Source organism: Rhinopithecus roxellana, chromosome 8, assembly GCF_007565055.1.
Source record: "Rhinopithecus roxellana isolate Shanxi Qingling chromosome 8, ASM756505v1, whole genome shotgun sequence".
Classification (NCBI taxonomy): domain Eukaryota; kingdom Metazoa; phylum Chordata; class Mammalia; order Primates; family Cercopithecidae; genus Rhinopithecus; species Rhinopithecus roxellana.
In genome coordinates, this window is record NC_044556.1 from 6639215 (window position 1) to 6665251 (window position 26037).

Here is a 26037-nt window from a genome sequence, read left to right on the forward strand (position 1 = left end):
CTACTCAGGAGGCTAAGATGGGAGGATCGCCTGAGCCCAGGAGGTCAAGGCTGCAGCGAGCTATGATCGCATCACTGCGCTCCAGCCTGGGCGACAGTGCAAGATCCTGTCTCAACACTATAAAAAATAAAGAAGAACTGGCCGGGCGCGGTGGCTTACGCCTGTAATCCCAGTACTTTGGGAGGCCGAGGCGGGTAGATCACCTGAGGTCAGGAGTTCACGACCAGCCTGGACAACATGGTGAAACCCCGTCTCTACTAAAAATACAAAATATTAGCCAGACGTGGTAGTGGGCGCCTGTAATCCCAGCCACTTGGGAGGCTGAGGCAGGAGAATCGCTTGAGCCCGGGAACCGGAGGCTGCAGTGTGCCAAGATCGTGCCATTACACTCCAGCCTGGGCAGCAAGAGCGAAACTCCGTCTCAAAAAATAAATAAAATAAGAACTGCTGTTTATCGCCTGTCCAGGGCTGATGTTGGGACAAGACTAGAGGGGATGAAGGTGCCCATTTTGAACCCGGACCTCTGTTCACGGAGTCGCCTGAGGTGCGCTCTGATTACCCTAGGATAGCAAGACTACATCAGCGTCCAAGTTGCACTCCACATTGACTCTGCCCTCAGGCCCCGCCCCCATCCGAACGCCTTGCGCAGGCCCCGCCTCCAACCTCGCGAGAGCTGAGAGGCGGAAAATGGCGCTGACGTGAGCGCGAGCTCGCATTGCCCAGAGGGTGGCCGCTGCCTAAGTTGGAGCCGCCGGAGCCGCCGGAGCCACAAGAACAAGAGGCCGAGCCGTGTCGAAGATGGTGAGCGCGGCACCGGGATCGCGGGCGCGGCGGAGCGGCGGGGACTGGCGGGGAGCGACCCTGTCGCGCATACATCCTCCGGCCGACCCCGCCCCCACATCCGGGCACCCGTCCGCCGCTGGCTGTCACTCGGAGAGCGCCCTACTTCCGGGCCGGGCCCGGAATGGACCACGCCCACTAGGCTGGGACTCCGCCCCAAAATTTATTACATCCGGGTCCCCAGCACCTCCAAGATTGTCCACACGGCTCGCAGCTGGCCAGTGTTTCTCGGTCCTCAGACAATCCTTGTCTAGCTCCTCTAGCATCTTTCCAGTCGCTCCCTGCCCATAGCCCCACCTCCGTAGCCTTGGCCCCGCCCACTCCCTGTAGGCCACGCTTGTGTCGCATACTGGGGCTCCCACTTATCCTAGTTGAGGAGATGCTTCTCCCATGTACATAAGAAGCTCAATCTGGGCCAGTGCAGTCGCTGACCCCTTTAATCCCAGCACTTTGGGACGCTGAGGCAGGAGGATCACTTAAGACCAAGGGTTCAAGACCAGCGAGGGCAACATGGCGAAACCCCCATCTTTATAAAAAGGAAAAAGGAGCTTAATCCACCCTTACGTATTCCCCTATCCTCTCCTGCTGGTGATTCCTTAGGATGGGGGCCGACTGGGTTGACCCAGAGCCCAGAAGAGTTATCTCTGCCTCTTCCTTCCACCAGGAGGAGAAACCCTCAGGACCCAGCCCAGACATGCCGACCACTGCAGAGCCCAGCTCCAGTGAGATCGACAAGGAGTTGTTGTCTCCGGCTGTGCCATCTGCCGCCACCTCCTCCTCCATGGCGGAGGAGCCGGGCCCTGAGCAGGCAGCCACACCACCAGTGTGGGAACGTGGAGGACTTGGAGGGATGCAGCAGGGCTCCTCCCCAGCCCCAGACAGCTGCCAGCCTGGCCCCGGACCCAGCCCTGGCCCGACCAGCATAGTCTCCGGGACCAGCGAGGACCTGCGGCCTTCCAGACGACGCCCACCTCCAGGTGATCTGTGATGGTACCTTCTAGGGAGTCACCAGCCCTGGAACAATAGAAGCAAGTAGAGAATCTCTAACCTAAGGGCCTTTCTAGAGGGATGCCACTCATCATTTTACTGCACTGCCAGGGGATGCCAGGCTGTGGCTCCAATGGTGAGCCTGGCCAATCCAGCCCCTGCACGGTGGCAGATCAGTCTGTTGTGGTAGGCAGAGAGTAGAGGCCCCAGCATCATATTTGCTTCTCTGGGGCAGAGCCCTGGGGTCAGGGACAGCACTAGTGAGGAAGGGACCAGTGACCCCTGTTCTGTGCGTCCTGCAGGGAAGCAAATCCCTTGCTCCAGCCCTGGCTGCTCCCTCAGTTTTCCCAGCGTCCGTGACCTGGCACAGCATCTGCGAACCCACTGCCCGCCCACACAGTCCCTGGAAGGTAGGGCCAGGACCGGTAATGGGGAGGCAGGTTAGGGTGGGAAACAGGTGGAGCCCCTCGGAGCCAGCCTTGAGCACCCCTTTCCACTCCTCTGTCTTCATCCCTACCAGGCAAGCTCTTCCGCTGCTCAGCCCTGAGCTGCACCGAGACCTTCCCCAGCATGCAGGAGCTGGTGGCTCACAGCAAACTGCACTACAAGCCCAATCGCTACTTCAAGTGAGACCCTGACCTCTTAAGCTCCGCCCTGCCCTAGCCTCACCCTGTGTGTGGGCTCCAGGCCTTCCTCCCTTCCGGGGTCAGGGTGTTGGAGGGCGGGATTTGATGTGGGTGGGCCTTTGGGGAAGCCCCGCCCTCACATCGCTGGATGGGGCGGGGCATAAGTGGGCGTGGCTCCACCCCGCGAGGCTTTACCTCCCAAGTGGAAAACCGGCCTCCTAACTTAAAATTGGGACTTTTTTCCGGGTTTCCCCAGGGTTCCCACCTATAGTGGTCAGGAAGGGTCGCTGCCACGCTTGTACGGGAGCGCGGAGGCGACTGGTGCCTAGGCTCCGTTCCCACGCTCGAAGGGCGGGTGGCATTGCACAGAACCCTCTCCCTGGTCTCCCTGGAGTCCCAGCCCAGCCCTCTGCCCACCTCCAGGTGTGAGAACTGCCTCCTGCGCTTCCGCACGCACCGCTCGCTCTTCAAGCACCTACATGTTTGCGCGGAGCATGCGCAGAGCCCAGCCCCGCCACCACCCCCGGCCCTGGACCGAGAGCCGCCCGCGCCCGAGCGTCCCCCGGAGGTTGACCTCGCGTCAGCCCCGGGCCTGCCGTTCCCGCTGCTGGAACCTTTCACGACCCCCGCCCCTGCCCCCACTGGACTGTTCGTGCCCTACTTGAGCCCTGCGCCCTTTGGCCTAAGCCCCCCGCGCCTGCGCCCCTTCCTGGCCGCTGCACCCGGGCCACCGGCTTCCAGCGCCGCCGTCTGGAAAAAGAGCCAAGGTGAGTGTGGGGGCGGGGGTCACCAGGAGGGTGGGCTGCGCTTGCCCCGACTCTGAACTTGACCCGCCCCTTCACCGCAGGTGCTGGCAGCAGCCCCCGAAGACCCCAGGGCGGCTCCGACGCGCCCTCAGGTGCGTGCAGGTGACCACCAGGGAGGGGTGGAGGGGCTTTCCTGCGCCCTGCGGGGTCCGGTGGATACCAGGAGGCAGCAGTGCCTATCCCCTTCCCAGGGGGCCACAAATGCCACCGTCCCGAAATACAGGATTTTTGCCTTAAAAATGACTGGCACCTGCGCCTTCATCTGCGCCGGCGTTCCCGTGTAAACCTTGCGCCCCTTTCACCGTTCACCTCGGAGCGGGCTTCTCTCCGACGGTGGATCTGGGGATGGTGGTAGGGGACGCGGAAAAGCCAAGTTGGGTGCCCCCAACTCTGGGGGCAGACAGACCCGGGAGAAACTGAACCAGGCGCTCGGAAGCTGATGGGGGGTGGGAAAAGATCCCACCCACCCTCGCCGGCGTCTTCCATCCTTGGCGCACGGGTCTTCTGGGTTGGGGGAGCCCGGGACTGACGGGGTCCCGCCTGCCCGCAGGGCACGCGGCCCCGAGCCGCATCGTGTGGGAGCACACGCGCGGCCGCTACTCGTGCATGCAGTGCGCCTTCTCCACGGCCTCGCGGTCCGCCATGACCCTGCACCTGGAGGACCACCGCCCCGGCGCCCCCGCGGCCCCCGCGCCCGGGCCACCGCGCCCCGACGCCCCCGCGGGTAAGGCCGAGGAATGCGCGGGTGGAGAGGGGGGCGGGGGTCCAAGGCGCTGAGGCTCAGGCGCCCCCCTCCTCTGCCCCACCCAGATCCGGCCCCGCTTACACCCAGGGTGTCGCCGCTGCTTTCAGAGGGGGAGCTTCCAGTGTTCTCGCAGCTCTGAACCCCGCCGCTTTCGGGGTGGCCCATGGGATGTGGGTAGTTTTGTCATTTGGAGGGGGTGCAGGGAAGGGGGTTGGGGGTGGACAATAAAGAAGGCGCCATGAGCCAGCCTGTGCTGTGTTCCCATCCCTCGCCCCTCCAAAGTGCAGTGGGCTGGACCCCAGCAGTCATGGAGCGATCACATCTTGGGAGGACCACCTGGGTCCACAGGTGCAAGCCTCAGCCCACCTGTGTCCTATCTCCCCATCACCCCAATCCTGGGACCCAGGTCCCCACCTCCAGCTGTGGTTGAGGTCCCCAATACCCACTATGGCACTGTTCTCCCTTGTCCAGAAACCAAATGGGATGGGACTTTCCAGTTTTCTTTTAAGAAGTCCCGGCTGGGGCCGGTTGCGGTGGCTCACGCCTGTAATCCCAGCACTTTGGGAGGCCTAGGCGGGTGGATCACGAGGTCAGGAGATCGAGACTATCCTGGCTAACACGTTGGGTTTACAGACATGAAACCCCCTCTCTACTAAAAATACAAAAAAATATTAGCCAGGCATGGCGGCATGCGCCTGTAGTCCCAACTGCTGGGGAGGCTGAGGCAGCAAGATGGTGTGAACGTGGGAGGCGGAGCTTCCAGTGAGCCGAGATCGTGCCACTGCACTCCGGACTGTGCAACACAGCAAGACTCCCTCTCAAAAAAAAAAAAAAAAAAAAAAAAAAAAAAATCCTGGCCGGGCACAGTGGCTCTCACCTGTAATCCCAGCACTTTGGGAAGCCCGGGCAGGTGGAGCACCTGAGGTCAGGAGTTCAAGACCAGCCTAACTAACATGCTAAAACCCCCGTCTCTGCTAAACACAAAAAATTAGCCAGGTGTGGTGGCGCACACCTATAATCCCAGCTACTTGGGAGGCTGAGGCAGGAGAATCACTTGAACCTGGGAGGTGGGAGTTGCAGTGAGCTGAGACTGTGCTATTGCACTCCAGTCTGGGCAACACGAGTGAAACTCCATCTCAAAAATAAAAAAAATAATAAAAAGCCCATAACCAGGAGAGGTGACTCATGTCTGCAGTCTCAGTGCTTTAGGAAGCTGAGGCAGGCGGGGCGTCACAGGCCAGGAGTTCAAGACCAGCTTGGGCAACATAGCAAGATCCCATCTCTACCCCCACCCCCCAAAAAAAATACAAGCTGGGCGTGGTGGCTCACGTCTGTAATCCCAGCACTTTGGGAGGCCGAGGCAGGTGGATCACGAGGTCAGGAGATCGAGACCATCCTGGCTAGCACGGTAAAACCCCATCTCTACTAAAAAAAAAAAAAAAAATACAAAAAATTAGCTGGGCAGGGTCGCAGGCACCTGTAGTCCCAGCTACTCGGGAGGCTGAGGCAGGGGAATGGAGTGAACACAGGAAGCGGAGCTTGCAGTGAGCCGAGATCGCGCCACTGCACTCCAGCCTGGGCGACAGAGCGAGACTCCCATCTCAAAACAAACAAACAAACAAACAAAAAAATAGCCAGGCGTGGCTGGGCACGGTGGCTCATGCCTCATGCTTGTAATTCTAGCACTTTGGGAGGCCAAGGCGGGTAGATCACTTGAGGTCAGGAGTTTGAGACTAACCTGGCCAACAGGGCAAAATCCCATCTTTACTAAAAATATGAAAATTAGCCGGGCATGGTGGTGGGGACCTGTAATCCCAGCTACCCGAGAGCCTGAGGCAAGAGAATGGCTTGAACCCGGTGGGACGGAGGTTGCAGTGAGTCAAGATCAAGCCCCTGCATTCCAGCTTGGGTGACAGAGCGAAACTCTGTCTAAAAAAAAAAAAAAAATAGCCAGCCGTGGTGGCTACCTGGGAGGCTGAGGCAGGAGGATCACTTGAGCACAGCAGTTCAAGGCCGCGGTGAGCCATCATCACACCATTGCAACCCTGGCCTGGGAGACAAAAAAAAAACAGTCCCAGGAGCTCTGGGGACAGGCTGGTCCTGAGAAAGTGCGGGGACTGGCCAGGATGGCCTGAAGACCCCCAGACCCCGAACCCCGTACTGACTCAAGGGGAAGAATTCTTTAGGACTGGGGAGGCCGGCTGGGGGCTCAGGCCTTCATCCTCCTCACTGTCTGCCACACCGGTTTCCACCACGTCCCAGCTCTGAGGAGCAGGGTGGGTCAAGGCCAGCCCTCCGTGGCCTGGACTTTCTCTTCACCCCGGAAGCCAGTGTCCCTCCCGGGTATGGAAGTCTCGGGTGATGTCCACAACCACCCCTTGGAGGCTGGTTTTACCTCCATGATTCCTCTCCCTTCTATCCTCATCTCGCCAGTCCCAGGGTCCCCTAGCCCAACCCCTACTCTCCCCAACCTGCCCTTCCCCCAAGACTGAAAATGGTCTCCTCTTCTTCCTTTTTTGTTTTTGTTTTTGGGAGACAGAGTCTTGCTCTGTCACCCAGGCTGGAGTGCAGTGGCACGCTCTCGGCTCTCACTGCAACCTCCGGCCTTCTGGATTCAAATGATTCTCCTGCCTCAGCCTCTAAGTAACTGGGATTACAGGCGCCTGCCATCACCCCCGCCTAACTTTTTGTGTTTTTAGTAGCGATGAGGTTTCAACATGTTGGCCAGGCTGGTCTCGAACTCCTGACCTCAGGTGATCCACCCACCTTGGCCTCCCGAAGTGCTGGGATTACAAGTGTGAGCCACCGCACCTGCCAGGGTCTCTTCTGATCATTCCCCTGTCCTGCCCAGCACCCTTCAGTGGCTTCCCACAGCCCTGTCGATGAAGATCCTGTTCTCCCAATAGCCCAGGGACCTCCTTCACCCCAGTCCACCTGTCTCAATCTTATCTCCTCCTCTTTCTCCATTCTCTAAATCCACTTCGGGCTTCCCCCTCACCTCATCCTGGCATCTGCAGCCAACATACTAGTGACCCCTGGACGGGGCCCCCGGACCCCACTCCTCTGGCACTGCCCTCCCACCTTCTCCTTGCCCCCCAACACCTTCCGTGTCATTTTCCTCAGATTTTTTGTTTGTTTGTTTGTTTTGAGACTGAATCTCGCACTGTCGCCCAGGCTGGAGGGCAGTGGCGCCATCTCGACTCACTGCAACCTCCACCTCCCAGGTTCATGCCATTCTCCTGCCTCGCCCTCCTGAGTAGCTGAGATTACAGGTGCCCTCCACCATGCCTGGCTAATTTTTTGTATTTTCAGTAGAGATGGGGTTTCAGCATGTTGGCCAGGCTGGTCTCAAACTCATGATCTCAGCTGATCCACCTGCCTCAGCCTCCCAAAGTGCTGGGATTACAGGTGTGAGTCACCGCACCTATCTTCTTTGGATTTTTCATCCACCACCGTGTCCACCTCAGGCTCTGAGTCAAAGCCATCCAGGTAGACAAGCCAAGGGCCACCTGCCCCACACCTGCTTAGTGCCATGTCACCTCAAAGATGGACAGCTCTGGGCTGCAGAAGCCCATCAGCCACTGCAAGGGGCAGGAGGGGATCCTCAGGCCCTTAGGACCCGTCTGTCTGCCCCACTGCCCACAGCCTCACCAGGGCCCTGAAGACTGCCCTGTCCTTGATGGGGCTGTGATGTGATGGGGCTGCAGCCTCAGCTCACGTGGCTTGGGCTGGGTGTCCACTCTCCCAGCACCCATAGGCCCCAGCTGAGGTGGCTGTCACTCAGGATGGGGTTGGACAGGCCATCAGGAGGCCCCAGGGCTCCAAGGCCCCCTAAGCTCCCCCTTCTCAGCCAGAAGCCTTGAAACCACCACTGTGCGGCCCTGGAAAAGACCCGAGCTCCCTGCCTCCCAATTACCTTGTCCTTAAAAGGGTGTCATGATGACGGGTGAGCCCTTGGGGTGGATGGGAGGATGAGAAGAGGCTGCGGGGAGAGGAGGGGCTTGGGAAATGTCTGCTGAGAACTTCACGTCCCAAGCCCATGGCTGCCTGGGACCCTCTTGACCTGGGGAGGAGGGTGGGACAGGTGAAGGGGCCCATTTTACAGATACATAGAGAAGGTGAGGCTAGGAGGCCTCTAGCCAGCACCAGTTCCAAGTCAGGGTCACTGATTCTGCACCGTCTTGGGAGCTGCGCACAGTTACCACGGGATGAGAAAACCCTGGCAGCAGGTCCAGAGGACACGCCCCTGTTCCCGCACTCTGGAGGTCTCTAGATCTGGCTGTAGTCCAAGCCTGTCCCCCATCTCCAGAGATAGCGCTGTGTTCTCTGTCCCCCAGGCTCCTAAACCCTCTCCAGGGTCCCGGGGGCCAGCAGGAGTCTTCGTCCCCATCAATTTCCTCATTCGGCCACCCCCAGATCTAGGCCACGCTACTTCCCAGTCTGTCACTACCTTTCCAGAGAGACCCAGAGCCTACACCTCCGTCCAGGGACCTCTCCCCTACCTCGTCACCCACGGAGATGGGACAGCCCTTCCTGTGTGTACAGCGGGCCCACGGCTATCACACTGCCCTCTGAACTGACTGCCCCGAGGCCTGGGGAGCTGGGTCACCACCTGGCTTCCGCCGTTCACCCTGTCCACTACAAAAACGACCTCCTACCCTCAAACCGGCTCCCAACCCCCATGCACAGGAACCCAGTCCTCTTGGGCCCCGGCTCCGCCCAGCAGGGGGCGCCCAGGAGTCTCAGACTCCAGGGAACGAAAGCCGGGAGCGCGGTGCGGATAGCAGGCAGGTTGGCTGGAAGCCGCGGGCACGTGCTGAACAGCTCTGAGGCCGTCCAGAGGCCCGTGCACCACCCGGCATTTGTCCAGCCCCAGCTGTCATCTGCAGGTGCCGGTCCGGTTACCCTCACCCCGGGCCGGGAGCAGGGAGGTGGAAAGCGCCCCGCGGTCCTGGGCTCCGCCGCTCACGTGCTCCCCGGGCTCCTCCCCTTGCACACACTTGTTCCGGTGTCCGAACCCGCAGAGTTCCGGAGCCGCGCCCTAACGAACTCTCACTCCCCCTGGTCCCGGCTCGCTTCTCCGGACCGATAGGGATTCCAGAGCCCTCGGTCCCTATCTGCGGCCGTGCCGCGCGGAACCCTGCCGGGAGCCCCTACGGAGGTGCCAAATACACAAAGGGGAGTTGGTGGGGAGGCGCACCATGACGGACCGCGCCGGGACCTGCGCGTCACCCCCACGGCGCCCCCGTGGTGCCTTGGTGCGCGCGCCCTGTCTGGACCCTCCTAGCTGCGAGAGTGCACGAGCAGTGTGACAGACCCAGGCACCTGGGAATCCATCAGCTGTCATCCAATCCCTTAATTACCTTGATTGAGCACCTACTGTGGCCAAGAATTGCTTGATTTATTTATTTATATTTATTTATTATTTATTTATTTGAGACGGAGTCCCGCCCTGTCACCCAGGCTGGAGTGCAATGGCACAATCTCAGCTCACTGCAACCTCCGCCTCCCGGGTTCAAGCAATTCTCCCGCCTCACCCTCCCAGGTAGCTGGGATTACAGGTGTGCACAAACACGCCCAGATGATTTTTGTATTTTTAGTAGAGACGAGGTTTCACCATGTTGGCCAGTCTGATCTCAAACTCCTGACCTCAGGTGATCCGCCCGCCTGGCCTCCCGAAGTTCTGGGATTACAGGCGTGAGCCACCGGGCCCGGCCACTTGTTCTTTCATTCTTTTTTTTTTTTTTTTTTTTTGAGACGGAGTCTTGCTCTGCCACCAAGGCTGGAGTGCAGTGGCCGGCTCTCAGCTCACTGCAAGCTCCGCCTCCCGGGTTCACGCCATTCTCCTGTCTCAGCCTCCCGAGTAGTTGGGACTACAGACGCCCGCCTCGTCGCCCGGCTAGTTTTTTGTATTTTTTAGTAGAGACGGGGTTTCACCGTGTTAGCCAGGATGGTCTCGATCTCCTGACCTCGTGATCCGCCCGTCTCGGCCTCCCAAAGTGCTGGGATTACAGGCTTGAGCCACCGCGCCCGGCCTGTTCTTTCATTCTTTCCTTCACTTACCCAGGTTCTGGAGACCCACAGAGGGACCATACTGTCCTCCCAAGACTCCCGTTTGGGAGGGCAACCCATATCTGGGAACTGTGACCCTGGACGGGATGCAAAAGCACAACAGAGATGGCAGAATCCTGATGTCTGTGTTCTTAAAGGAGGTGTGAAAACAAACGGGCAGGCCGGGCGCGGTGACTCACACCTGTAATCCCAGCACTTTGGGAGGTCCAGGCGGGTAGATCGCTTGAGGTCAGGAGTTTGAGACCAGCCTGGTCAATGGTGAAACCCCATGTCTACTAAAAATCCAGAAAATTAGCCAGGCATGTTGGTGGACACCTGTAATCCCAGCCACTTGAACCCGGGAGGCAGCCTGAGTGACAGAGCAGGACTTTGTCTCAAAAACAATGAAAACATTTTAAAAACTTGCTCAGGCCACACCTCAGACTGATTAAGTCAGACTTTCTTGGAGGTTCTGTTTTTTGGATTTTTTTTTTTTTTAGATGGAGTTTTGCTCTATCACCCAGACGAGTGCAGTGGCACCATCTCGGCTCACTGCAACCTCCGCCTCCCAGGTTCAAGCAATTCTCCGGCCTCAGCCTCCCGATCAGCCAGGATTATAGACATGCGCCACCATGCTGAGCTAATTTTTTTTTTTTTTTTTGAGGCGGAGTCTCGCTCTGTCGCCCGGACTGGAGTGCAGTGGCCAGATCTCAGCTCACTGCAAGCTCCGCCTCCCGGGTTTACGCCATTCTCCTGCCTCAGCCTCCCGAGTAGCTGGGACTACAGGCGCCCGCCACCGCCCCGGCTAGTTTTTGTATTTTTAGTAGAGACAGGGTTTCACCGTGTTAGCCAGGATGGTCTCGATCTCCTGACCTCGTGATCCGCCCGTCTCGGCCTCCCAAAGTGCTGGGATTACAGGCTTGAGCCACCGTGCCCGGCCCATGCTGAGCTAATTTTTGTATTTTTAGTAGAGACGGGGTTTCTCTATGTTGTCCAGGCTGGTCTTAAACTCCTGACCTCAGGTGATCCACCCGCCTCAACCTCCCAAAGTGCTCATATTACAGGCATGAGCCACCTTGCTCAGCCTTTTTTTTTTTTTTATTGTGGCTCTTGATTGATTGATTGATTGAGATTGAGATTGGGTCTTGCTCTGTCATCCAGGCTGGAGTGCAGCAGTGTGATCATAGCTCACTGCAGCCTCTGCTTCCTGGGCTCAAACAATCCTCCCACCCCAGCCTCCCAAGCAGCTGAGACCACAGGCACGTACCATCACACCTGGCTAATATTTTCTTTTTTTTTTTGAGACAGAGTCTGGCTCTGTCACCCAGGCTGGAGTGCAGTAGCGCAATCTCTACTCACTGCAAGCTCCACCTCCTGGGTTCACACTATTCTCCTGACTCAGCCTCCCAAGTAGCTGGGACTACAGGCGTCTGCCACCTCGCCCAGCTACTTTTTTGTATTTTTAGTAGAGATGGGGTTTCACTGTGTTAGCCAGGATAGTCTTGATCTCCTGACCTCGTGATCCACCCACTTCGGCCTCCCAAAGTGCTGGGATTACAGGCGTGAGCCACCGTGCCCAGCCACACCTGGCTAATTTTTTATGTTTTTTGTATAGATAGAGTCTTGCTATGTTGCCCAAGCTGGTCTTGAACTCCTGGGGTGAAGGGATCCTCCTGCCTCAGCCTCCCAAAGTGTTAGGATTACAGGCATGAGCCACCATGCCTGGCCCAGGTGCAAGGCCTTTGACACCACTCACCCCCCAACCCCCAAATCTGCCGTACCAGCTGAGCTTTCTGCGCAGGGTGGCAGCCCTGGGAGGAATGAAATGAGGAAGGCGGATGAGCCAACCGGAGCAGACAGCAGAGGCCTCACCCGATCACATGGGCCCCCACGTCCTGGGCCTCTGGGCCTCCCCAGGAGCCTCCTAAACCCCAGAGCTGTCCGTATCCCTGACCTGCTGAGATCTCCCCATCCTGTGGCTCTCCAGCCCAGGAGGTCACCAGGGCCTGCCATGGAGTCCTCCCTGGAGTCCAGAGATGGGGACACCAAAGTGGTGGGAATGACGGGGACTACAGAGAGTAAGAAACTAGTTGGTCAGGTGCGGTGGATCACGCGTGTAATCTCAGCACTTTGGGAGGCCAAGGCGGGCAGATCACCTGAGGTTGGGAGTTCAAGACCAGCCTGATCAACATGGTGAAACCTCATCTCTACTAACAGTACAAAAAATTAGCCAGGCATGGTGGCGCATGCCTGTAATTCCAGCTACTCAGGAGACTGAGGCAGGAGAATTGCTTGAACCTGAGGCGGAGGTTGCAGTGAGCCAAGATTACACCACTGCACTCCAACCTGAGCAACAGAGTGAGACTCTGTCTCAAATGAAAAAAAAAAAAAAAGAAACTAGTGACCATGTTAGGAACATACAGGCAACCAATGCCCCAAGCTTGGGACAGTAGCAGGCAGGCCAGGAATTCAAGGGAAATAGAAGTGCCCGGGAGGGGCCAGGCACAGTGACTCACGCCTATAATCCTAGCACTTTGGGAGGCCGAGGCGGACTGATCCCTTGAGGTCAGGAGTTTGAGACCAGCCTGCCCAACATGGTGAAACCTCTTCTCTACTAAAGATACAAAAAGTAGCCAGGAGCGGTGGTGTGTGCTCAGGAGGTTGATACAAGAGAATTGCCTGAACCCGGGAGGCAGAGGTTGCAGTAAGCCGAGATGGCACCATGGCACTCCAGCCTGGGTGACAGAGCAAGACAGTCTCAAAAAAAAAGAAGTGGCTGGCAGGATCTGGAGACAGATTGGAGCTTCCCCACCTCCTTCCCTTCCTCCTCTGCCCTCCCCCGCCCCACCTCCAGCAGCCCCCACCCTGTGTGCTGGCCGTGGAGCAGAAGCCACAATCACTTCCTGAAGGCAGCGGCCCCAGCTCGGGTCCCACTCATCCCGTGGCCCGTCACCTGCCTGCAGCCATGGTGAGTGCGGGGAGAGGCCTGTGCCTCGCTGGCCGGGAAGCAAGGGACACAGGTGTTCCCTGAGGATAGGATCCACCTGTGGAGGGGCAGGGGACACTGCGAAAGACATCTGGGAAACAGGAAGGGTCGGCAACAAGGACCCGAGATAGGAGGCCGCCAGGCACACTGCAGGACAGTGCGGGCTCCTGGGGGCTCAGGCTCAGATTGGGACTGTGAGAGGGACAGATGGGACTACCTGGGGGAACGTCTCCTGTCTCCCTAGGTCAACATGAGCAGCAATGTGGGAACGGGCAGCTGGGGTGAGAGCAGTGCTTTCCTGCGGGGTGACAAAGTGGGTCATGGCCCTCCCCCGACCAGTCACCCAAGTTGTGACCTGCTAACCCTGACTTATCTAGCCTTGTGGTCACCCGGGAGCACTTCCTTCAAACCACTGGGGGCTTCGGCAGGGGCACTTCAGGCCCCAGGTGGGAATCGCTGCCTTTTCAAGGAGCACTCCTGGTCTCTGGTCCTCTGGATGGGGAAAGAGAGGTACACACAGGAGGTAAAGGCCACACATTTCTGCCCTTGCCCTTCCCCAGTCTCCTCGACCACAGGTGAAGGGGGTGTTTGTAGGGCCAAGGAGGCCTGGCCTACTTGTGAATCTGCCTACATCAGTGGGCAGTGGTTGCAGGGCCAGCTAGGAGGGCAGCCGGGACAGCTGGGTGTGCAGGAGACGGCGCATGTGCCAACGGTTTCCGCACCGGTCCTCTCAGGCACAGACAACCGTGAGCATTCCTGACCATCAGCCCGCGTGTCGGAGACGGTGTGAGAGGGACCGCATAGCCGTCTCCAGGCATCTCTGTGTTTTCCTGATGGTCAATCTGAGTACATGACTGTCTTTGTGCCGCCTAATTATTGTTTAGTTCAGCAAATATTTACTGAGCACCTACTATGTTCCAGGCCCTGGGAAGACAGCAATGAATGAATGAGCCAAGTCTCTGCCTTGCAGAGGCTGAGGAACTGGGGGAAGTTGTGGTGTAGAAAGACAAAAAAAAAAAAAAAAAAAAAAAAAAAATTCAAGACACGTTAAAAACAATGTAAAATATTGTATGATACATGGGGTGGGTACGATGGGGAAAATCATGTATGCTGACTGCAGGGCAGTAGTGGGATGGGGTGATCCATTTAAAATAGGGTGGTCTAGGCCGGGTGTGATGGCTCATGCCTTGCAATCCCAGCACTTTGGGAGGCCGAGGTGGGCGGATCACTTGAGGTCAGGAGTTCGAGACCAGCTTGGCCAACATGGTAAAACCCCGTCTCCATTAAAAATACAAAAAAATTAGCCGGGCGTCGTGGCAGACACCTGTGATCCCAGCTATTCAGGACACTGAGGCAAGAGAAATCGCTTGAACCCAGGAGGCGGAAGTTGCAGTGAGCCGAGATTTCGCCACTGCACTCCAACCTGGGGACAGAGTGAGACTCCCTCTCAAAAAAAAAAAGAAGAAAAGAAAAGAAAAATAGGGTGATCTAGGCCGGGCATGGTGGCTCACACCTGTAATCCCAGTACTTTGGGAAGCCAAGGCGGGCGGTCACCTGAGGTCAGGAGTTTGAGACAAGCCTGGCCAACATGGTGAAACCCTGTCTCTAGTAAAAATACAAAAATTAGCCAGGCATGGTGGCGGGTGCCTGTAATCCCAGCTACTCGGAGGGTTGAGGCATGAGAATCATTTGAACCTGGGAGGCGGAGATTGCAGTGAGCCGAGATCGCACGATTGCACTCCAGTCTGGGTGACAGAGCAAGACTCCATCTCAAAAAAATAAAAATAAACAAATAAAATAGGGTGGCCTCAGACGGCCTCTCTAATAAGGAAATATGAGAACAGAGTCTGGGAGGAGGAAGAGGAGAGAACCAGGTGGTGCAGGGACATGTCCTGGGTCAGGGACAGGGCAGAGGCCCCGAGGTCGGAGGGAAGTGTTCAGGGTGCAGGGAGGGGGAGGTGGCTAGGTGGGAAGGCTGGTTCGCTCAGGCCTTTATGAGGCATTTAGCTTGAACTATAGGGACATGAGGAAGCATTGCCGGGTTTTGAGCAGAGAGACACAAACAGACTCAGGGCTCAACAGGCTTCTCCGTCCAGCTGCCATGGGGGGAACTGACCAGGGAGGGGGGTAGGCAGTGACTCAGGGAAGGGCTTGTTAGAATAATCCAGGCAATTGGTTGGGGGAGGGCAGACGCTGCCTCCCACTACCTCCTGGGGTGACAATGGTGAAGGCAGTGAGAAGTGGTTGGATTCCGGATGTGTTTTGAAATTAGCACAGAAGGGACTCCAGGCCTGGGTGTGGCGGCTCAAGCCTGTAATCCCAGCTACTCCAGAGGCCGAGGTCAGGGGATCACTGGAGCCCAGGAGTTGGAGGCTGCAGTGAGCTATGATTGCACCACTGCACTCCAGCCTGGGCAATGGAATGAGACTGGAGACACGCAGTGTGGGGGTGAAAGAACGAGGGGGTCAAGGATGCTGGGGGGTTGGGGTACCACCCATGCAGGGAGGGCTGTGGGACTGGAGGCTGCAGGAGGGATGTCAGGAGTTCCACTCCTGCTAGAGGAGGTTGGGTGTGGAATCAGCACTAAATGGAGAAGTAGGGAGGGGTGTGGGTTCCAGGATCCTAGGATCAATGGGGGCTCCTCAGAAAGAGAGCCGAGGGCTGATGGGGCCTAGGTGCAGGGGTGGTGGTTGTGGGCTGTGCCCGAGGGTCCCCAGTCCCTTCCTTCCATGCTCCTTCTGTGTGTCTGAGCCCCCGCCTCATTGGCTGTATGTCTCCTAGGAGAGCCGTCAGGACTTCCGGAGCATCAAAGCGAAATTCCAGGCCTCTCAGCCGGAGCCCAACGACCTGCCCACAAAACCCCCGAAGCCTGAGTTCAGTAAACTCAAGAAGTTCCCCCAGCCTGAGCTAAGCGAGCACCTCAAGAAACCCCCACTGCCTGAGTTCGGTGCAGTGTCCTTGAAGCCCCTGCCTCCTGAGTTCACTGACCTCCCCAAGAAACCCCCGCCGCCTGAGGTCACTGATCTTCCCAAGAAACCCCCGCCGCCTGAGTTCACTGACCTCCCCAAGAAACCCCCGCCGCCTGAGTTCACTGACCTCCCCAAGAAGCCTCCGCCGCCTGAGGTCACTGACCACCCCAAGAAGCCGTCCAAACTGGAGTTCAGTGACCTCTCCAAGAAGTTCCCACAGCTGGAGGCCACTCCATTTCCAAGGAAGCCCCCGCAGCCTGAGGTCGGTGAGGCCCCTTTGAAGGCCTCGCTGCCAGAGCCCAATACGCCTGTCCGGAAACCCCTGCAGCCGGACGAGCTCAGTCACCCCGCCAGACCCCCATCTGAACCCAAATCCAGTGCATTCCCCAGGAAGTTATGGCAGCCCGAGGCCAGTGAGGCTACCCCAAAGCCCACGCAGCCTGAGTTGAGTACCTTTCCCAAGAAGCCCGCACAGCCTGAGTTCAACATGCACCCCAAAAAGCCCCCACAGCCTCAGGTCGGTAGCCTCCCTAAGAAGTCCCTGCCGCAGCCTGAGTCCAGTGACGTCCCTCAGACACCGCCCTGGAAGCCTGAGTCCACTGAGTCCCTCCCCCACTCCCCGAAGCCCACCTTCAGTACCATTCCCAAGAAGCCGGTGCAGCCCGAGTTCAGTGTGTACCCCAGAAAGCCCCCACAGCCTCAAGCGGATGGCCTCCCTAAGAAGTCCATGCCGCAGCCTGAGTTCGGCGAGGCTGCTCAGACTCCTCTCGGGAAGCCTCAGTCCAGTGAGCCGAAGCACGACTCCAGCGCCTTTCCCAAAAAGGCCTCCCAGCCTCCGCTGAGTGACTTTCCCAAGAAGCCTCCGCAGCCTGAGCTTGGGGACCTCACCAGGACTTCCTCGGAGCCCGAAGTCAGCGTGCTTCCCAAGAGGCCGCGGCCGGCCGAATTCAAAGCTCTCTCCAAGAAGCCCCCGCAGCCCGAGCTGGGCGGCCTCCCCAGGACCTCCTCAGAGCCCGAGTTCAACTCACTCCCCAGGAAGTTGCTGCAGCCGGACCGCCGGGGGCCACCCCGCAAGTTCTCACAGCCTGAACCCAACGCTGTCCTCAAGAGACACCCGCAGCCCGCGTTCTTCGGTGATCTGCCTCGAAAGCCTCTACTCCCCAGCTCCGCTTCCGAGAGCTCACTGCCCGCGGCCGTGGCCGGCTCCAGCTCCCGGCACCCGCTCAGCCCTGGGTTTGGAGTTGCTGGGACACCCCGCTGGAGGTCAGGAGGCCTTGTTCACAGTGGAGGGGCCAGGCCAGGCCTCAGACCCAGCCATCCACCCCGGCGGAGGCCTCTGCCCCCTGCCAGCAGCCTGGGACCCCCTCCAGCCAAGCCCGCGTTGCCCCCGGGCCCCGTGGATATGCAGAGCTTTTGGAGACGCTCTGCAGCATCCACAGGTGGGTGAGGGCGGGCGGCACCGGCAGGAGGCGGGGCTGAGGTCCCAGGCAGTACCGGCCTCCCTGCCGCACTCTCTATCTACCCCACAGATCTACGGAGGACCCGCTCGGCCGCTGCGCTCCACTTCCAGGCCCGACGGCCTGAAGACATCCCGCAGTAAGTGTGGGGAGGAAGCTGGGGTGGGTGCGGATTGCGGGGCTCAAAGGGGCCTCATATCGGCCGGGAGCAGTGACTCACGCCTGTAATCCCAGCAAGTTGGGAGGCCGAGGCAGGCCAATCACCCAAGGTCAGAGATCGAGACCAGCCTGGGCTACATGGTGAAACCCCGTCTCTACTAAAAATACAAAATTAGCTGGGCGTGGTGGCGCATGCCTTTAATCCCAGCTGCTCGGGAGGCTGAGGCAGGAGAATCGCTTGAACCTGGGAGGCGGAGGTTGCAGTGAACCAAGATCATGCCGTTGCACTCCAGCCTGGGCAACAAGAGCAAACACTCCGTCTCAAAACAAACAAACAAACAAAAAAAATCAGCTAGGCATGGTGGGGGGCACCTGTAATCCCACCTACTCGGGAGGCTGAGGCAGGAGAATCGCTTGAACCCGGGAGGCAGAGGCTGCAGTGAGCCAAGATCACACCCCTGCACTCCAGCCTGGGTGACAGAGCAAAACTCCATCTCAAAAACAAAACAAAGAGGCCTCATCTCAGGTGTCCCCGCAGGATCCCAGATGAGATCTACGAGCTGTATGACGACGTGGAACCCAGAGATGACTCCAGCCCCAGCCCCAAGGGCAGAGGTTTGTTGGTGGCCTGCCCGAGTCCCTGCAAAACATTCGGGGCAAGGGCATTTTCTGCCATGCTCCTGGTGTAAGAGCAAGTAACATTTTAGGACCTGCTGGCTCCTGCTGGGTGGAACTACGTGAGGGGAGCCCAGAGGCCAAGGGCCAGTGAGAAGGCTGTTGTAGGCAAAGGTGTGGCCCAGGCTGGCAGCAGGAGGCGTGGGAGCAGTGGGCGAATCCAGTCATCAAAAGCAAGCATCCGGCTGGGTGCGGTGGCTGATGCCTGTAATCCCAGCACTTTGGGATCCCAAGGGAGGAGGATCATTTGAGCTAATCCCAGGGCTTTGGGAGGCCAAGGCAGGAGGATCCCATAAGCCCAAGATGCCAGACCAGCCTGGGCCACAGAGAGAGACCTCATCTCTACAAAAAATTTAAAAATCAGCCAGGCGTGGTGACAAGCATCTGTAGTCCCAGCTATTTGGGATGCTGAGACAAGAGGATTGCTTAAGTCCAGGAGGTCAAGACTGCAGTTAGGCTGTGACTGCACCACTGTACTCCAGCCTGGGCAGCAGACACCCTGTCTCAAAAAAAAAAAAAAAAAAAAGCAGGACTTAGTGGTATATAAAGCAGGGAGGTTTCAAGCCTAGCATCCAAGGTCATGACAGAGCCGCCCCTGGGTTGACGACAAGATGTTAGGTTCCATCCATCCATCCATCCATCCATCCATCCATCCATCCATCCATCCATTTATTTATTTATTTGAGACGGAGTCTTGCTCTGTCACCCAGGCTGGAGCGCAGTGGCCGGATCTCAGCTCACTGCCACCTCCGCCTCCCGGGTTCACGCCATTCTCCTGCCTCAGCCTCCCGAGTAGCTGGGACTACAGGTGCCCGCCACCATGCCAGGCTAATTTTTTGTATTTTTAGTAGAGACGGGGTTTCACCGTGGTCTCGATCTCCTGACCTCGTGATCTGTCCACCTTGGCCCCCCAAAGTGCTGGGATTACAGGCATGAGCCACCATGCCTGGCCCTTATTTATTTATTTTATTTATTTATGTATTTGTTTTTTTGTTTGAGATGGAGGCTCGCCCTGTCGCCCAGACTGGAGTGCAGTGCTGCCATCTTAGCTAACTGCAACCTCCACCTCCCATGTTCAAGAGATTCTCCTGTCCCACCCTCTGGAGTAGCTGGGATTACAGGCACGCGCGTTTGTATTTTTAGTAGTGATGGGGTTTCACCATGTTGGCCAGGCCGGTCTCGAGCTCCTGACCTCAAATGATCCTTCCACCTTAACCTCCCAAAATTCTGGGATTACAGTCATGAGCCACCGTGCCCGGCCTTATTTTTTTATTTTTTATTTTTTTTTGGAGACATAATCTTGCCCAGGCTGGAGTGCAGTGGTGCCATCTCGGTTCACTGCAACCTCTGCCTCTTGGATTCAAGTGATTCTCCTGCCTCAGCCTCTCAAGTAGCTGGGATTACAGGCACCCACCACCACGCCTAGTTAATTTTTGTATTTTTAGTAGAGCCGGGGTTTCACCACATTGGCCAGGCTGGCCTTGAACTCCTGACAAAGTGCTGGGATTACAGGCATGAGCCACCACATCCGGCCTGATTCATTTAGACCTGTTGTGTTCAAGGTGGCTGAGGAGCTGTCCAGGCAGAACTTGGGCCTGAAACTCAGGAGGGACGTGTGGCCTGGAGGCAGGTGTGGCAGTGGCAGGGGAGGGAGGCTACCCAGGTTTTCTTAGAAGTCTGTGCTGGGTGAGTAGGGAGCAGGCCCGTACCTCCTGCCCAGCTCCAAAGTTAATGCCTTGGTGAAAACACAAGCAGCTTCCAGGCAAGCACCTTGCCTGCATGTCCCTAAATCTGTATCCTCCACTCCCAAACCCCCACAAGGCAGCAAGGCAGTGTGTCCCTATTTCACAGATGCACAAGGTTGGCTGGGCATGGCGGCTCACACCTATAATCCCAGCACTTTGGGAGGCCGAGGAGGCAGATCACTTGAGGTCAGGAGTTCCAGACCAGCCTGGCCAATATGGCAAAAACCCGTCTCTACTAAAAATACAAAAATTAGCCGGGGCCAGTCATGGTGGCTCATGCCTGTAATCCCAGCACTTTGGGAGGCCAAGGCAGGTGGACCATCTGAGGTCAGGAGTTCAAGACCAGCCTGGACAACATGGAGAAACGCCATCTCTACTAAAAATACAATAATTAGCTGGGTGTGGTGGTGCGTGCCTGTAGTCCCAGCTACTTGGGAGGGTGAGGCAGGAGAATCACATGAACCTGGGAAGGAAGGGTAGCAGTGAGCCAAGATCACGACACTGGACTCCAGCCTGGGCAACAGAGTGAGACTCCATCTCAAAAAAAAAAAAAAAAAATTAGTCGGGCACGGTGGCACACACCTGTAATCCCAGCTACTCGGGAGGCTGAGGTTGGAGAATTCCTTGAACCCGGGAGGCAGAGGTTGCAGTGAGCCGACATGGCACCACTGCACTCAAGCTTGGGTGACAGAGTGAGACTCCATGGCTGTCTCAATTGAAAAAAAAAGAGGCCGGGCACTGTGGCTCAAGCCTGTAATCCCAGCACTTTGGGAGGCCGAGACGGGCGGACCACGAGGTCAGGAGATCGAGACCATCCTGGCTAACCCAGTGAAACCCCGTCTCTACTAAAAAATACACACAAAAAAAAACTAGTCAGGCTAGGTGGCGGGCGCCTGTAGTTCCAGCTACTCGGGAGGCTGAGGCAAGAGACTGGCATAAACCCGGGAGGCGGAGCTTGCAGTGAGCTGAGATCCGGCCACTACACTCCAGCCTGGGCGACAGAGCAAGACTCCGTCTCAAAAAAAAAAAAAAGAAAAAAAAAGAAAAATAGATACGCAAGGTTGAGGCTCTGGGAAGGGGCTTGCCCTGGCTTGCACAGCCGGTCCATGAGCTGGATCTGTGGCAGGGCTTTCAGCAGGAGCCTGAGCCTCTAAGGTGCTCCTGCTCTCCCTGACAGCCTCAGAGGGCCTGGGGCAGAGAGACTCCCTCTGCTTCTCCTGGGCTTTCTCCCGGAGCTGTTTGCAACACCTTCCTATGAGCACACAGCTTCCTGATGGGGCCCCTCCTGCTTCCGTTCCAGGGGAGGCTCTGTGGCTTGGGTCTGGGGGCCACCCTTGGGGATGCAGATGGTCAGGAGGGGGGCTGCTGAGAGCCTGGGCTAGTGACAGCCTGCCTCCGGCCACTCCCAGCAGCCCTGCTGGAATGCCCCACCTCTTCTGAAGCTAGGAGCATCTCCCTCTCCCCAAATTTCATACCATCCCCACCCTTGGCCCATTGTTCCTGTCACCAGACGACCTTCTCCCCTTTCCTTACCAGTCATTCGAGATTCTGATATGAAAAAAGAAAAAAGGGGCTGGGCGCGGCGGCTCACGCCTGTAATCCCAGCACTTTGGGAGGCAAAGGCGGGTGGATCAGTTGAAGTTGCGAGTTTGAGACCAGCCTGGCCAACATGGTGAAACCCCATCTCTACTAAAAATACAAAAATTAGCTGGGCATGGTGTTGCATGCCTATAGTCCCAGCTACTGGAGAGGCTGAGGTGGGAGGATCGCTTGAACCCAGGAGGTGGAGGGATTACAGGCATGAGTCCCCCGTGCCTGGCCGAATCACCCATTTTCTTTTTTTTGTTTTTCTTTTTGAGGCGGAATTTGGTTCTTCTTGCCCAGGCTGGAGTGCAGTGGTGCAAACTCGGCTCACCGCAACCTCCGCCTCCTGGATTCAAGCGATTCTCCTGCCTCAGCCTCCCGAGTAGCTGGGACTACAGGCATGCACCACCATGCCCGGCTAATTTTGTATTTTTAGTAGAGACAGGGTTTCTCCATGTTGTTTAGGCTTGTCTGGAACTCCCGACCTCAGGTGATCCTCCCACCCTGGCCTCCTAAAATGCTGGGATTACAGGCGTGAGCCACCCTGCCCGGCCTCGCATCACCCGTTTTCTAAGATGCAGTGAGCCGAGATTGCACCTCTGCACTCCAGCCTGGGCAACAACAGAACGAGACCCTGTCTCAAGAAAAAAAGAAAAAGAAAAAAAGGTCCCACTTCCCTGGATCTCCTGCTTCTCAGGAGTGGTGTGGGCTTCTCACTGTGGGTGCAGCTTCTCAAAGGCAACTTAGATCTCTTGGGGCCAGGACTCTGGACTCCCCTCTCCCACTGTCTGCCTTACTTGGAGCAGTGGCAGCTCCACTGCAGAGGTTCCTGGAAGGCAGGGGGCTCCTCTGTAGGTGGGGAGAGCCTGGCCTTTCCCAGGATCTGAGCAGGCCATATGGGGAACGTGGGCAGAGGCCTGCTCAGGGTCAGCTGTGGATGATCCGGGGCTGCCTGCATGGTGGTGCCAAGAGGTGCTCTGATGTGGCGGGTTTGCGGAAACCCTGGAGTGCCAAGATCAGGATCGCTCCTGGTCGAGTGACTGCTCAGGGCCAGGGAAGCTCTGAGAGGCAGGAACAGCTGGAGGGGCTGCGTGTTCCGGGTGAGACTGTGGATGGCCACGCCTGGTATCTGGCGGGCACAATCCAGGTGCCGCTCTTTGGGCTGCTTGGAGGGACTACAGGCCTGCAATGTCCGGAGGGATGCTTTGAGCCATTTGGAAAGGACACACTGGGACTCTGGGTTCTAGATCTTTCACTCACGGGGGTTCCTGGGACTCCCGCCTGAAGCCAATCCCTTGGCCAGCAGGGCTCTGACTTGGGAGCCTGGTCATTTGCCAGGAAGTGGCACAGGGAGGCTGGCACCATGGGAGACCCCTCAGTCCATCAGTCACTAGTCCAGGACACTCACCCCAGCAGCATATTTTAAAAATTATTTTTATTTATTATTTTGAGACAGGGTCCTGGTCTGTCGCCCAGGCTGGAGTGCAGCGGCACAATCTTGGCTCACTGCAACCTCTGCCTCCTGGGTTCCAGCAATTCTCCTGCCTCAGCCTCCTGAGTAGCTGGGATTAGAGGTGCCCACCACCATGCCTGTCTAATCTTTGTAGTTTTAGTAGAGGTTTCACCATGTTGGCCAGGCTGCTGTTGAACTCCTGACCTCAAGTGATCCACCCGCCTTGGCATCTCCAAGTGCTGGGATTACAGGCGTGAGCCACTGCACCTGGCCACAATATTTTACTGTCAACTATCATTGCCCTACTGTGCAATGGAATACCCAATGTCTTCCTCCTAAGTGTAACTTTGTGCCCATGGTCCAGCCTCTCCTCATCCTCCCCTCTCCTTAGTTTTCCACCCAAATCTCATTACAGTAGGACCCTAGAACCCACTGGGCGCAGTGGCTCAGGCCGTAATCCCAGCATTTTGGGAGGCCGAGGCAGGGGCATCACCTGAGGTCAGGAGTTAGAGACCACCCTGGCCAACATGACAAAACCTCATCTCTACTAAAAATACAAAAATCAGCTGGGCGTGGCAGTGGGTGCTTGTAATCCCAGCTCCTCAGGATGCTGAGACAGGAGAATCGCTGGAACCCAGGAGGTGGAGGTTGCAGTGAGCTGAGATCACGCCATTGCACACTCTAGCCTGGGCAACAAGAGCAAAACTCTGCCTCAAAAAATAAAAAAGAACCCTAGACCCAATTTGACCTAGGAGGCAGAAGTGAAATGGCCTCGAAGCCTACACATAAATCCTGCCTCTGCCATTTACAAGCTGGGTGACCTTGGGCAGTTTGCTTGACCTCTCTGAGCCTTTATTTCCTCACGGACAAGTTGGGCATGACAGTGGCATCCACTGGCATGAACGAGGTTGCTGAGAGGACTGACATGAGGGGCATGGCCCAGCAGTTCCCACCATGCTGAGCACGTAGCAGGAGTTAAGGGAATGGAAGGCAATCCAGAAAAACCCTTGACCCCTGAGAAAGGCTTGCGGAAGGTGGGCAGGGAGAGGTTTAGGGGGGACTTGGTGGGATCTGGGGAGTCCTCGGAACTGACACAGGGAGGCCTCACTCAAGATCCAGCCACCGGCCAGGTGCAGTGGCTCACGCCTGTAATCCCAGCACTTTTAGGAGTCCAAGACCAGCAGATCGCTTGCGGTCAGGAGTTCAAGACCAGCCTGGCCAACATAGTGAAACCTGTCTTAAAAATACAAAAAATCAGCCAGCTGTGGTGATGGGCACCGGTAATCCCCGCTACTCAGGAGGCTGAGGTAGGAGAATCGCTTGAACCCAGGAGGCGGAGGTTGCAGTGAGCTGAGAGCATGCCACTGCACTCCAGCCTGGGTGACAGAGCGAGACTTCATCTCAAACAAAAACACAAAAACAAAAAACAGCTACCAGGGTAAAGGCTGAGCTGGTGGGCCCTGCCTTGACTCGGAGTCCTGACTGTCCCCAGATGAAGCACCCTCGGTTCAGCAAGTCACCAGGAGGCCACCACAAGACCCAGCGCTCAGGTGCCATGGGCAGAGAGGGCGGGCGGATGGGGGGGGCAAGCTCCAGGAACCCCCAGAGGAGCACACCTTGCTCACGAGCACACAATTCCTTGGTGGGGGGTATCAGGAAGGAGAAGGATCCCCAGCCACAGCAGTTGCCACCCATGGACCCAAAGTTGCAGAAGCAGCTGAGGAAGGCAGAGAAGGCCGAGAGGGAGTTCCGGAAGAAGTTCAAGGTGAGGCCTCCGAGTTAAGCAGGACTCCTTGGCAGGGCGGAGACCAGGGCCCCACAGATCCCAGGCTCAGAAAGAAGACAGGGGCCCCAGGGCGGCAGCACAAGCAGAGGCCATAACATCTCGCGCCCCAGTTTGAAGGGGAGATCGTGGTTCACACGAAGATGATGATTGACCCCAATGCCAAGACACGCCGTGGGGGCGGCAAGCACCTCGGGATCCGGCGCGGGGAGATCCTGGAGGTGATCGAGTTCACCAGCAATGAGGAGATGCTGTGCCGGGACCCCAAGGGCAAATGTGAGTGCACCTGGCCCCGCAGCCCCAGGAGGCCCCCCCACCACCCTGGGCCTCAGAACCCACCATGCCCACTCTCCACAGATGGCTACGTGCCCAGAATAGCGCTCCTGCCCCTGTAAGTACCAGCCCTGACTGTGGGGGGAGGGGTGGGGAGCAGGGAACGAGCCACAGTGCCCCTTGCTGACCCAGCTGTGCTCTGCCAGGGAGACGGAGGTGTACGATGATGTCGACTTCTGCGGTACGTGGACACTCTGGGTGGGCTGGAGGGACCCTGGCGATTCCCCTGGGGAACTACTCACTATTGGGCATCTGGGGAGAGGGGTCCATGGAAGTCACGCTTCCTCGGCAGACCCCCTGGAAAACCAACCACTTCCCCTGGGACGGTAAGGCCGGTAGGCATGGGGCAAGGACCGCCAGCCAGCCCAGCGCCCGCTCACCCAGGAGCCCTGGATCCCGGCGTGGGAGAGTCACAGAGCTGCCCGGGCTTGTGCCTGGCCACATAAAGTCCATTTAAAGCAGTCCCTGCTTCTTGTCTTTTCTTTCCCTCCTGATTGGCAGAGTGGAGCAAAGGCACGGGAACCCCCTGACCAAACACAAAAGGGTGTGTGTCTGGGGTCACCCTGCCACAGTCTCACCCCTCAGGGATAAAGGCGAGGGAGAAAAGGGTGGCAAGAAGCTGGTGAGCAAGGGGGGCTCCTGGTGATCAGAACCCCATGTGCTGCCAGCCAGGGCAGCCAGGCAGGACATGTCCCTCCACAGGCAACAGAGAAGCAGGCAGGCCTCCTTGCCGGGTATGCACACCTGCTTGGCCTGAGCGGATCCTGAGGGCGCTTCACGGGGGTAAAGGGTGGGGCCTATACCCAATTCTGATAGAGCCCAGATATCAGATTTGGCC

General features: G+C 57.6%; 2 protein-coding genes across 3 annotated transcripts; both read left to right on the forward strand.

The window, feature by feature from the left end:
* Positions 1-452: 452 nt before the first annotated feature.
* On the forward strand, positions 453-10196 carry ZNF414 (zinc finger protein 414). Of its 2 annotated transcripts, none has more exons than XM_030936999.1 (8): positions 453-801; positions 1505-1817; positions 2130-2237; positions 2348-2453; positions 2877-3220; positions 3301-3351; positions 3810-3983; positions 10072-10196. In XM_030936999.1, the coding sequence occupies exons 1-8, from the start codon at positions 799-801 to the stop codon at positions 10149-10151; spliced, it is 1179 nt and encodes a 392-aa protein (XP_030792859.1). In that variant the 5' UTR covers positions 453-798; the 3' UTR covers positions 10152-10196. The 2 variants fall into 2 exon arrangements, with proteins under 2 accessions (XP_030792859.1, XP_010387144.2); XM_010388842.2 differs by lacking the exon at positions 10072-10196 and adding an exon at positions 4070-4254 and having other exon boundaries at positions 455-801.
* Positions 10197-11745: 1549 nt separating this feature from the next.
* PRAM1 (PML-RARA regulated adaptor molecule 1) lies at positions 11746-25661 on the forward strand. Its single transcript, XM_030937000.1, has 10 exons — positions 11746-13023; positions 15823-17449; positions 17540-17606; positions 18165-18241; positions 24576-24633; positions 24740-24848; positions 24980-25142; positions 25224-25257; positions 25346-25380; positions 25492-25661. Exons 1-10 carry the CDS (start codon positions 13021-13023, stop codon positions 25527-25529), a joined length of 2211 nt encoding a protein of 736 aa, XP_030792860.1. The 5' UTR covers positions 11746-13020; the 3' UTR covers positions 25530-25661.
* Positions 25662-26037: the final 376 nt, after the last annotated feature.